Source organism: Phacochoerus africanus, chromosome 3, assembly GCF_016906955.1.
Source record: "Phacochoerus africanus isolate WHEZ1 chromosome 3, ROS_Pafr_v1, whole genome shotgun sequence".
Lineage (NCBI taxonomy): Eukaryota > Metazoa > Chordata > Mammalia > Artiodactyla > Suidae > Phacochoerus > Phacochoerus africanus.
The window spans coordinates 181,126,034-181,139,594 of record NC_062546.1 but is presented as its reverse complement, the minus strand read 5'-3'; the positions used below and the strand labels follow the sequence as shown (position 1 = coordinate 181,139,594).

Genomic DNA, 13,561 nt, shown 5'->3' with positions numbered 1-13,561 from the left:
ATGTATGTGTAACTGGGTCACCTTGCTGTACAGTAGAAAATTGACAGAACACTGTAAACCAGCTATAGTGGAAAACATAAAAATCATTATAAATGAACAAAAATAAAAATAAAACTCTACATGTATTACAGCTCAGATGTGAACAAGGTGGTTGGTTGGAAGTGCCAGTGTAAAACTATGATCATGTGATGGACCCCTACTTTAATATATCAAGTCAGGAAAGTGGTAACTCTAAAACTGTTTTCCCTCTCAATCCTCGCTTTTTTATTTATCCTTTCTCCAAGAGCCTCAAAATTATGATTGGAGAAAAAAAATGACTTAATGACTTTAGCTGTGTTCTGACAATATTCCAGTTGGCACTTAATGTAGCATTGTGGGAATGGGAAAGATAAGAGTCTCACAATCAACACCCTGGCAAACCATTTATCTTTGACTTGGGGAGCTGATTCTTTTCCATGCAGTTCTTTCTAATGTGAAATAACGCCAGATAGCCCTCTAAAAAGAGAGCAGCAGTATACCAGCAGTCTAAGAAAAATTGATCAATGTAACTTTATCCACTTGAATTTTAAAATTGAGACCCACAGGTCAATTGGAAGTAGAATTGATGTAAGGTTTAAATTGGATCACTGTCTTCAAGATCTGTACTTAACATACAGTAGTAAACTCCCATACTGAAATAAATACACCTTTTTTTATATTGTTATCAGTAAGAAATAAAATGATACTTCATTCACAGGCTGTTCAGATTTAATCCCCAAATTTCTTATAAAAGCAAGGATAATTTTAACCCCTTAATTAATACAATTGAGAGCATTAATGACAAGGTTAAGAAAATTAATATTTACTTCAAAAAGAAATTTTAACTCAGTTTCAGACCTAGAGAATGTGATGATTTTTGAGTTTCTATAGACCATTATTTTCAGCTTCAGTTTATAAGCAACCACCAGGGAAGCTTGTTCAACATGAAAACCTCAGAATACTACTCCTGGAAATTCTGGGTCCAACATGGACCCAGGAATCTGCATTTTAACAGACACTCCAAGTAATTCTAACATTAAGGGAGCATGCAGTTCACATTTTGAGAACCATTGCAAATGGCTAAGCTAAAACATATTTGTATATAGGTAGGGAATGTTATATTTTAATAGACAGCTAAATAAATGTAGTTTAGAATAGAGGAGATATTTAGTTTTACATTTCCACGAATTTCCTTGTCTTACAAATTGTGATCACTTTTTGTGTGGCTAAGCTTTACTAATATCTCAAGCTCCTATTTATCAAAATAGAGAGTGACACATGCTTACAGAGCCATAGCCTACCAACATTTAAAAGGATATTGCCTATTGCTGTCTAAACCTGATGAAATGAAAAGGTACATTTGTCTTTACTCCTTGAAACCCCACTAAAATAAAAGTAGATTTTTATAGAAATATAAACCCCTAAGACCAAAGACAAAGGGAAAGGATAGAATAGCAGCCAAGAGAAAGGTGGAAAGAAGGTAGAGGGAGGAGTGGTAACAGACCCTGGAACTTTTAGTGATTATAGGAGGAATGAAGGATGAGTAGCAAAGCCATTTGGCACTAGAGAATCCTGAAAAGTCTTGACTTGGAAGAGACGGGACCGTTGAAGGCAGGGATGAAACTGTGGACTAAAGATAAAAGAATTGCAAAATACAGAACAGACTACAGAGCCACTTTCTCTCACTACAGCCAACCAGTGAATCCTCCCCCTCCCCCTTGCAGGAAAATCAAGATTTATTCTTTGGGAATATTAAATTGGAAAGGTTCTAGCTTAGAGACTCCAGAAAAGTAGAGGGTAGAGAAAACAAAAGACTGAAAGCAGGGAGATTATGTGAAAGACTGTAACTGAACATTTAAATTCCTGGTCCCATATCTTTGGACTACTAACATCCAGCTGCTTATTCCCCGTGGGGCTGGAAATTAGAGGCATCTTCTCTAAGGGAATTGAAAGATCCTAGAGAAAAACATGGATACTAATATTTGGGGGTCTGACAGTGAAAAGGTTGGTTCATTACCTGGTCATTCTACAGGAGTTCACCAACCTCACCTTTGTTTCCTGAACTTCCAGTTAGCTTTTTAGTGCTTTACTGTTAAATACGAAAGGACGAAATAAATATTTAGGCATCAGACATTTAAGGAAAGCCTCCAATACAGACACCAATATTATAAAAAAAAAAAAAATGCCAGAGAAGACAATAAAAAAGAGAACTTAAAAAAAAATACTCAGAGAAATGTTACTGTACCCAGGAAAAAAACACAAGGACACTATTTTTGAGAAAAAAAAGAGAGAGAGAGAGAGCTCATAGAAATTTATGTTAACCGGAAAATATTTCACAGAAAGATTCAAAGAAAAAGGTGAGGAGTTTTACTAAAGTTAACAAAGGTAAAAGGATAATTAATATGAGGAGGGAAAGAAATTTCTAGACTCAGTCCAGAAGATCTAACCTCAAACTAATAGAAATTCCAAACTGAGAGGACAGAGAAATAGATTATGACTAGATGGAGGTGAGCAGAGGGAAGACACTTTCATTATGTGTCCTTTAGAGGTATTTGATTTTTTTTTCAAATATGGGCATAATAACCATGGTAAAAAGAAAAATAATTATTAAAGTAAATAAAAGGACTAAGAATGCTAAGGCAAACTAAGTCAACATCATAATTCTAGAAGCTGGGAAAAATTGTTACCTAAAAGCAGCAACAAAAATATTATAACATGGGAAAATGTACAAGATATATTGTTCAGTAAAATAAGCAGACTGTAAAATACAGTGTATTTTATGACCCAATTTTAACAAAATATATCCTTGCATGCATAGAAGAAATACCTGATGACATAAAAATGTTAAAGATACATATCTCTTGGGAGTTCCTTTTGTGGGGTGGTGGAAACAAATCTGACTAGTATCCTCGAAGATGCAGGTTCGATCCCTGGCCTCCCTCAGCATTGGGGATCTGGTGTTCCATAAGCGGTGGTGTAAGTCACAGACATGGCTTGGATCCCACGTTGCTGTGGCTATGGTATAGGCCAGTAGCTGTAGCTCTGATTTGACCCCTAGCCTGGGAACTTCCATATGCCGTAGGTGAGGCACAAAAAAAGCAAAAAAAAAAGTAATAATAATAATTAGTAAAGATATTTATCTCTAAGTGATATAATTATGAACATTTTCTGGTGAATTTAAAATTTCCTATATGGATAAATTGCCTTATTTAAAAGTAAAAAAAAAAAAAAAAAAAAAAGGGAAAACCAGTGAGAGGAAAGTATTTAAAGAGTTAGGAAATTATGTCATTCATGAAAATGCCAGCTGTTAGTTCTTGCTGTGGACAAATCGCCATACTGAACACCTTGGAGTTTACAAAGATATGAGACATTACTTTTGTTTCTCAAGGGGGCTCACAGTCTAACATGGAGATCAAATTGAGTGTAGAAATACAGTTGATTCTTGAACAACACAGGAGTTAGGGGCACCAGCCCCCACTCCCTTGGAGTGGAAAATCCACACTTAACTTTACAGTCAGCCCTCCATATCCATGATTCCACATTTGTGGATTCAACCAACTGCAGGCTGTGTAGTACTTTATTTATTAAAAAGGATTCATATTAAGTGAACCTGTGCAGTACAAACCCATGTTGTTTATGGTCAAAAGTAACCACAAATAATACAAGACAGAATGTTATATGTATCCTAAATATGAGGGCCAATACAGTTACAGTTCTTTAGGAGGAAAGATCACTTTGGGATGGAACATGCTTAGGGAGGTTTGGAATAGAAGGGTGAGTGGGATTTTGAGAGGCAGAAATTGTGTGCAGCCATTCCTAAAAGAACCAAGACTCAGAATTGTTAAAGTGAGGGGTAATTTTGGCTTGATCCTGGGTAGAAGATGTGATCTATCCTTTGGGACCAGGCAGTGTAGGATGCTGAACTCCAGGTACAGGGATTTGGACTTAGTCCAACAGAAGAATCATTGAAGGTTCTTGAGGGAAGCAAAATAATTACACAAAGGGAGGGAACACTTGACTTGAAATCTCTTATGCTAGCCCAAGATAGTGATAATGAAGACTTGAACTAGAAATTTGGTTCTGGAATGAGAAGGAGGGATAAACCTGAGTGATTAATATTTGGATATGGGAAAAGAGGTAGGAGGCGACAAAAGTGGCTGCCTTGTGAATGTGGTTTATTAAAACAGTGGTTAACACTAGCACAAAGAGTCAGAATAAAGAAGTAGTTTTGTAGAGGAAGATAATTTTGGGCATGTTGAACTTTAGATTTCAGAGGATCATGAATGAGGCAATACTCAAAAGGCATTTGGAAGTATGAGTTTGAAGTGCAGTGATTCAGCAAATACAAATTGAGTACCTCCTATGTTTAATGACTGTGTTAAGTACTATCAATTTAACACTGAATGAAACATGACCTCTGTCCTCATGGCAGAGTTTATTTGGATGAGGGAGATACATCAAATGGATAATTACAATGCAATTATCGTAAGCAATGCATTTACAGAATGTGGACAGAGTGCTGTGGAAGCACACAGGAGGAATCTGTCTCCTGGGGTTCACCATGATCATTTTTAAAATGTTTGTGACAAATAGGAGCTTTCGAACATGGAATATTATTCCAGGCATGATATGGACATTTCATAGAAATGAGGGCCTAATCTAGAAGGAAAAGCAGGAAAAGACTATACTGAGAACAAAACCTGGAAGTTCAGTATATATTTACCAAGTAGGAAAAGGTTGAGAGGCTAGTGAGAGAGGATGCAGAATCTGAACCCAGAAGCTACAACAGGAGATTCAAAGCTCTTGAAATTTGATAGTGACCAGAAATTAGGAAGATCTAGGATTGATGCAAGTCTACTGGATTTAGCATTTCAGAGACTACTGATGACTTTTTAAAAATATTTCAGTAAGAACAGAATGCAAGTGTTTCAAAGGATGAGACTGTATAAATATGTAAAAAGAAAAGTAGTAAGATATTGGGCCTCTTCTATGAATATATATACACATTATGTTATACATATTGGCTCATACAGTTGGTAACTCTTACCCAGTTAAACTCACCATATATGGGGAATTAATATAAACAATATTTTCATGACCTTGATTTTTTTAGGAAATAAGGATGATCCTAAACTTATTGTAGTAATTATTTATGATGTATATGTAAATCAAATCATTATGCTGTACCCTTTAAACTTATACATTGCTATATATCCATACATTGCTATATCTCAGTAAAACCAGAAGAATTTAAAAAAGAAACATTAAAGAACTGATAGGAAATGGCATCATGGGGATAGTAGAGCCATTGGATTTGGCAGGGCCTCTTGATGATATTTTAAAATAATTTTCAAAACTTCCCTTAAAAAGACACATGCACCAGCATGTTCATTGCAGCACTATTCACAATAGCCAAGACATGGAAACAACCCAAATGGCCATTAACAGATGATTGGATTAGGAAGATGTGGTATATATACACAATGGAATACCACTCAGCCTTAAAAAAAGAACAAAATAATGCCACTTGCAGCAACATGGATGGAACTAGAGACTCTCATACTGAGTGAAGTAAGCCAGAAACAAAGACAAATACCATCTGATATCACTTATGTCTGGAATCTAATATACAGCACAAATGAAACTTTCCACAGAAAAGAAAATCATGGACTTGGAGAATAGACTTGTGGTTGCCAAGGGGGAGGGGGAGGGAGTGGGATGGATTGGGAGTTTGGGGTTAATAGATGCATACTGTTGATCTTGGAGTGGATTAGCAATGAGATCCTGCTGTTCAGCACTGAGAACTGTGTCTAGTCGCTTATGATGGAGCATGATAATGGGAGAAAAAAGAATGTATACATGTATGTGTAACTGGGTCACCATGCTGCATAGTAGGAAAAAAAATTGTATTGGGGAAATAACAATTAAAGAAATAAAAAATAATAATTTTCAAAAGAGTAATTTGGGCATGATCTTGATCTTGAAGGAGCGAAGTACTTGAGAACAAATAGAAAGAGGTTACAGTGGTTCCTGGAAACACTGGTTCTCCTTCACCCGCACTCTCCATTGTCTGACTAACTTCTACTTTTTTTTTCAGTAATCACTCTAAATATTCATACCTCAGGCAGACCATCCTGTCCAACCTTCTAAATTGGGGCCCCTGTGTTGTACTGGCTTACCATTTTTTAGCTCTGTAGAAACTACCACAATTTGTAATGTACAGCTTGTGCATTTGTTAAATGTTTGTCTTCCTCACCTGTCAGATACAGGAGAATAGGCATAATAGGGAGAATTTGCTCCCTACTTTATGTTCCAGCCTCATCCCAGTGTTGGTACACAGTAGGCGTTTAATAGATAAGTATTAAATGAGAGATGTAAAAGGATAAGGTAGAGCATTTCCAGAGCAGATTTCTTGAATATGAGAGAGATACATGAGATGTCAAAGTTCAGCACATTGCCCAGTATGTGGATTGCTGGAATGGAATGCAGGTGAAGATTTAGGGAAATTTAGAGCAATTTACTAAAATATCTGTTGTACTCACCAAGAACAAGGATAGGATGAAGAGGAAAGAGTGATATTTTTAAGCAAATAGATGACAAAATGGGAGAAGCTGCAGTAAAGCAGACTGGGTAGACTTCTAAAATGAGGGGACTACAAAGTATACTGTCTTATTCCTTACCTGGTGAGTTGGGAGTTTATGTTGTGAGTCAAAGGGAGCCGAAGGGAATTATGTTTTAATTAAGTTGAAAAGGTGTCAAGATGCTTAGAGAAATGAGGAGACAAAAATATGGGAGGATATGTTCACAGTATAACATAGGTATCACAGGACCCAATACAACAGGACTTAAAAAGAGAAGGACCATGATGAGGGAACTAGTTTATAGTGGGCTATTAACTAGAGTGCACACGCTTAATAAGTATTAATTGCCTAATACACTTGTTTAGAGCAGATTCAGCAAGGCTTTTGTAATATGTAGCCCATGTCTTAGAATGCAGTTACATGTAAATCTAGTTGTTATTTATACTGGCGTTTTTGACTAAAACTATTCTCATATTTTTTTTAATGCTCTCACACAGCACTATAAGAGTTTTCACAATATACAGAGTTACCTGGGTTTTTACTTCCCAGAAATTCTTGTTCTAAAAAATAGAAGTTACTTTTTCCTAGTATTTTTAGAAATGACTAATCCAGCCTTAGACAACTTTTTTTTTTTTTTTTGCATTGGGGCAAGTCTTCTTACTTTATTCATAGGGAAATTTTAATTGCCAGAATGCACAAGAAACTTTTCATCTCTCAATAGAAAAACAAAACAAAATAAAAAGCAACAGGAAAACAGTTTCCAAAATAGCATTAATTCAATGTCACAGAAAAATTTCCACTTAATAGACTTTTCTTCTATTTCTAGAAACAAAATTTTAAAGTAGGTATACGGAAGATAGACTTACAGTAATTATGTCTATTAATTCCATGTTAGAAACTTGAATTGGAACATTAACTTATAATAATTACTTTCTTGCCAAATGTAAACACATTTTTATAAAGATTGTGAGCAATAACCCTTAGCTCCTGTGATGGTATGTCTTTTTTTTAAAAGAAAACTCAATGAATTGTATTACATTTCTAGTTGTGCAATGATCATCACAACCCAATTTTATAGCATTTCTATCCCAAACCCCCAGCCCATGCCTCCCGCTACAGCCTGTCTTGTTTGGTAACCAAAATTTTTCAAAATCTGTGAGTCAGTTTCTGTTTTGTAAAGTTCATTATATCCTTTTTTTAGAGTCCACACATAAGTGATAGCATATGATGTTTGTCTCACTGTCACACTTCACTTAGCATGGTAATTTCTAAGTCCATACGTGGTGTTACAAATGCCATTATTTCATTCCTTTTTATGACTGAGTAATATTCCATTGTATAAATGTACCACATGTTATCCACTCTTCTGTTGATGGACATTTAGGTTGCTTCCATGTTTTGGCTATTGTATATAGTGCTGCAATGAACGTTGGGGTACATGTATCTTTTTGAGTCATGGTTTTTTCAGGATAGATGCCTAGGAGTGGGATTGCTGAATCAAATGATAATTCTATTTTTAGTTTTCTGAGGAATCTCCATACGATTTTCCATAGTGGTTGCACCAATTTTCATTTCTACCAGCAGTATAATAGGGTTCCCTTTTCTCCACACCCTCTCCAGCTTTTTTTTTTTTTCCCCACTGTACAGCAAGGGGATCAAGTTATCCTTACATGTATACATTACAATTACATTTTTTCCCCATCCTTTGTTCTGTTGCAACATGAGTATCTAGACAAAGTTCTCAATGCTATTCAGCAGGATCTCCTTGTAAATCTATTCTAAGTTGAGTCTGATAAGCCCAAGCTCCCAATCCCTCCCACTCCCTCCCTCTCCCATCAGGCAGTGGATTCGGAAGATGTGGTATATATACACAATGGAATACTACTCGGCCATAAAAAAGAATGACATAATGCCATTTGCAGCCACATGGATGGAACTAGAGAATCTCATACTGAGTGAAATGAGCCAGAAAGACAAGGACAAATACCATATGATATCACTTATAACTGGAATCTAATATCCAGCACAAATGAACATCTCTCCAGCATTTATTGTAGACTTTTTGATGATGGCCATTCTGGCTGGTGTATGGTGGTAACTTATAGTAGTTTTTAATTTGCACTTCTCTAATAATTAGTGATGTTGAACATCTTTTAATGTCTTTTTTGGCCATTTGTATGTCTTCTTTGGAGAATTGTCTGTTTAGATCTTCTGCCCAATTTTTGATGGGGTTGTTTGTTTTTTTGGTATTGAGCTACAGGAGGTGTTTATTTTGGAGATTAATCCCATGATTTTTGCTTCATTTACAAATATTTTCACCCATTCCATGGGCTGTCTTTTCATTTTGTTTAGGGTTTTCTTTGCTATGCAAAAACTTTTAAGTTTAATTAGGTCCCATTTGTTTATTTTTGTTTTTATTACCATTACTCTAGGAGATGGATCTGAGAAGATATTGCTGTGGTGTATGTCAGAAAGTGTTCGGCCTATGTTTTCCTCTGAGTTTTAGAGTATCTGGTCTCATATTTAAGTCTTAATCCATTTTGAGTTTATTTTAGTGTATGGTGTTAGGGAAACTTTTGTTTTTGAAGACAGTTTACAAAAAATTATGAAATAACTGAATTGAGTTTATATACACCTCAAATACAATCTAAAGGTTTGTTTCTTTGTTTGAAATCAGTATAGTGAAATTTTTACACAGCCATGAATACCTTGCCTTGTTAAAGCTTTTCAGTTCTGTTATGATCAGCATCATAGCATGGGTTTGTAAGGGGACTAGAGTTAGGGATGCTATCTTTGATCATGAAAAAGAGTTGTCTATTTGTCCTCTGGGTAAAAGGGAATGATTCCTAAGGGAGTCAAATTAGAGCAGCTGACCTGATTCACACTGTGCTTTACTGAGGGCAACAGACCACCTGGTGTTTTATGGTTTTCTGTATCCATTCAAAACCAAAATCAAAGTGCTCTATGATATCCTTGTCAATAGTTATACGTGAAAACACAGTTCTTTCCCTAAATGTGTTTTTTTTCCTTCTAAATTTTTTAAGCTTTTTTTTTTTTTTTTTTTTAAGTGCGAGCATTGAAGTATTTTACCAGGCATGCTGAGATATAGTTCTCTGGCATATTAGAAAAGAATTAATTTCCTAAGTGTGAAATATGTAATTAAGTATCACTGTCATTATTTAACTAAATATGTTAGGGCTTCAGCAGTTACTGTTAATAATTCTGACTCAAAGCATGCAGTAGGTTAATTCTTGGTAACATAAGAACAGTGCTGATGTAAGAGAATAGACTTTGCTGCAACGTTTTTCATGTGTGAATAGTTACTACCATGGTGGAAAGAAAAGAGAAACTCTCTGCTTTTATCTGTACTTTTTCTCATGACTTGAATTCTTTTTAGTCTTCTTGGTACCCATGAATAATCTTTTTATTAAATGTTCACATTTTGGGTTGTTGCATTTTAGTTTCCTTCAGTAAAATTCTCTTCTTACCACCACCCCCCAATAAATAAAAATAATTCTTATGATGTATATAGGACACTCCTGATTTGTCTTTTGAACAAATCAAAGCTGAGAAAATTATGTTAGTGTTAAGAGTCAGATAATTTGAAGACTGATCATCAGGCTCTCATGATCTAGGATACAGTCAGAGCATGATTTTGATTCAGTATTTCCCCCATCACCAAAGGTACGATCTGCCTTTTCTTGCTGTCTTTTAATCTTGGTAGAAATTTACTGTCTTTAATCGCCAAAATCAGAGTACAGAGGAGGAAGAGATTTAAGTCTGAAAAGCATATAAGTGCTTCCCCCAGACTATCAAAAGTTAGCTGTTCATTTTGCTTCAGATGAGGCTTGACAGCACACTGATCTTGCCTTCTCTTCACAGTGGGTAAACCTCACAAGTGCAACTACTGTGGACGAAGCTACAAGCAGCGTAGTTCACTGGAGGAGCACAAGGAACGCTGCCACAACTATCTCCAGAATGTCAGCATGGAGGCTGCCGGGCAGGTCATGAGTCACCATGGTGGGTAGCAATTGCATTCACAGCTTTCATTCTCCTCTCTACTGCTTTCACATTTTTTTTATGGGTTAACTAGTTCTCTCTACCCTTCAGCATGAAGGTAAAAATCTCTCTCTGTTTTAAAGCACTTTTAGATCATGTTCACTTCGTATGGGATTATCTTTTTAATAAGCACTTGAAGTGAGTTGAGCTTGGGGACACTTTGCAAACAAACTATATTGGGTTTTTATGATACATCCAAATTATTTTCTGATAGCCTGTGTTTGAATTAACATCATAATGGCAGCTGGCCTTGAATACACAAAAAGTAAGGTATTGTTTACTTTTCTTTTTCATTGGCTGCACCAAGTAGTTCGAGGTAGTTTCACAGAAGTCTATAGGTTTTCTAAAAGAAGTACTTGGTTATTTGCGTATTTTCATTTCTCTTAGGTAAGTGATCAGTGATATAATCGAAAATGTTCCCAGTCTGTCTTATGATTTATCTTGGAAGTTACTGATTTTGCTTTTTGCAAGCATGGGGAATAATCTAGACCAAAATTAGGCACCACTTTCCTCCACAAAAATCAAAACCCAAACAAAACATCCTAACCTCCACAATACACAATAACAGGTAGGAAAGCAGTCCCTAAGGTTTATCGATTAATAATTCTCTGTAACTGAAAAATAATGTTAGTAAATCAGCCTTCAAAGGAGAACTATGAATTTTAATTCTTTAGATTTAGAGTATCTGTTTAGTCCTACTAATTATATTTTTATACTTAATTGATTTTTTTATTCATCCAGGTTCATACAAAAATGTTAAAATATTGATATTTTTTATATCTTTCATTTCAAAACGATTTGGCCAGTGTTAAACTGTACAGCTGGGGAAAACTATAGTTGCTTTTAAAATATAAGTATCTTTTGTATTTATAGACAGCTCAAGGATTATTTGTTAGGATTTGTTTTTTTATACAGTACGTGCTATGAAACTGTGTTTATTGGACAGCTAATGATTACTTTTTGATTGGGAATTTTTTAAATTTAAATTATTTATTTTATTATCCTGAATAACTGAAGCATGTCTTTGAATTAAGGATAGTTTGTATAACCTAAAGAACCAGATTTAATTGTCATTATTGTGAGTCCATTTTTTATATTATTAACATTTTTAAAAACCTGTGTTTTAAGTCTTTGTAAATTTGGTATTGCAGACTTGCATTTCTGGGGATTATGACAGGAGAACAGGACCCAGGGCATCAAGGCTAAAATGGTAGATCGAGGTGTCCAGCATCCCTAGTCTGGCCATGTCGTGTCTGAGTGTGTCACTTATAGGCTTGGTGTGGAAATTAAATGTGTTTGGATGTGCAATAAAAACAGAATAAATAGTTCTTTTTACTACTTCAGGGCATTAAATAGTAAGAAATAATAAATATTGCACCCCCTATAAAGTTAACTTACTAAGATTAACTTAGGCATTTGAGGTTTCATTTATAATTTTAGAGGTAGCTTAAGGTAGCTGATGGAGCTTTGGGGCATGCCAAAGTTTTCCAGAGACACCTTATAGCACTAGTACTAGTTTTTCCATATAATGTTCTCTCATTGCAATTTTGACATTTGATTGGATTACTAATTTTAGTAACTAATTTTTCCATTCACATTTATGAAACTGTGTTGCAAACACATGCAGATAAGAAATAGAATCTCTCCCAAAAGACTTTATATTATTATAGGGAAGTAAGGTATGCATTAATAATTATAGTCACGTCTGTTGAGAGATGAACCAGCTATAGAATAAGTGGTGACCAAAACAAACAAACAAAAATTTAAACCAGTGAATTTTGGGGGGAAAAGACTTCTAAATAACTGCAGCCTCTGCATCAACCCTTACTTCTCAGATTGTGTAGCTCCTGATAGGCATAGGCCTTTAAAATGGCTCTGAAACTGGAGTGAGGAGAGTGGGAAAGACACTCGTACTGGGTGGAGCAGGGGGCAAAGCCAAGATGGAGTGTGTGCATACATGGGGGGGGAAGCAGGTTTTGATATCATTTTATAGACCCAAATATCTGTTCTTCAACATATCAGGCTACTTCATGCCGTACTTTTTCTAAGTATGTTGTAATAATAATTTGGGATTATCTTTAGTCTCTGTTTCCTTTGTTAAAATGCTTAATGGGGAATTGACTGAATGGGGTAGAAGTTGATAAATGCCATAAGAGAAACATTACTGATGAAATGCTACTAGACTTCATCATTTACCTTGTCTCATATACATTGCTTGGCATGTGTCTTGTTTTTGACAGAACCACGTGAAATTCATGTTTATACCCATCCCTCCCTTACTGTCTGGTTACATCTTATTTTTTTTGTCTTTTCTTTTAGTGGTAGGTATTGAGGTTGCCATCACCATTGTTTCCCCGTTAGCGCTTTGAAATTAATTACTATTCTTTTCTTCATGTCTGACATTGTTATATTTCCTAGACTGTCTTTCACAAAACATGTTCTTCCCCATGTTGGCTCCTTCTCATGAGGAGGTTTCTGAAGTAAAAGAGGTTTTCTTTTGCTTCATTAAGGAAACATTTATCAAGGGCTTGCTCTGTACCAAGCTCCAAGGGATGTTCTGGGAATATGAAGATAAATGAACATAATTTTGTTCTTATATTTTAGCCTGGTAGGAAATACATAAATGATAAATAAAATGAAGCAGATACCTGTACACTTCTCCAGAAGCACAGATGCAGAAGTGACCTAACTCTGGCTAGATAAGTCAAGGAAAGCTTCTTGCATGAAATGTTTGATCCATACATGAGAATGAGAAAATTTGCATAGATTGGACAGATTCACAGAGAGTATACATTCCCGGCAGAAAAGTTGCCGTAGGCTAAGACTCGGAGGTATCAAATAACATTAACAAGTTCCAGGAGGTTGAACACCGTTGGACTTAAAGGAGTGGTAGGAAATGCTGA

General features: G+C 35.6%; 1 protein-coding gene across 17 annotated transcripts in view; it reads left to right on the top strand.

Moving 5' to 3' along the window:
* IKZF2 (IKAROS family zinc finger 2) overlaps positions 1 to 13,561 on the top strand; it is a 158,178-nt gene that overhangs the window by 132,396 nt on the left and 12,221 nt on the right. For all 17 annotated transcript variants that reach the window (XM_047773415.1, XM_047773402.1, XM_047773406.1 and 14 more), the window contains one exon: positions 10,482 to 10,619. In XM_047773415.1, the coding sequence (XP_047629371.1) occupies positions 10,482 to 10,619 (138 nt within the window). The remainder of the gene's footprint in view (positions 1 to 10,481; positions 10,620 to 13,561) is intronic.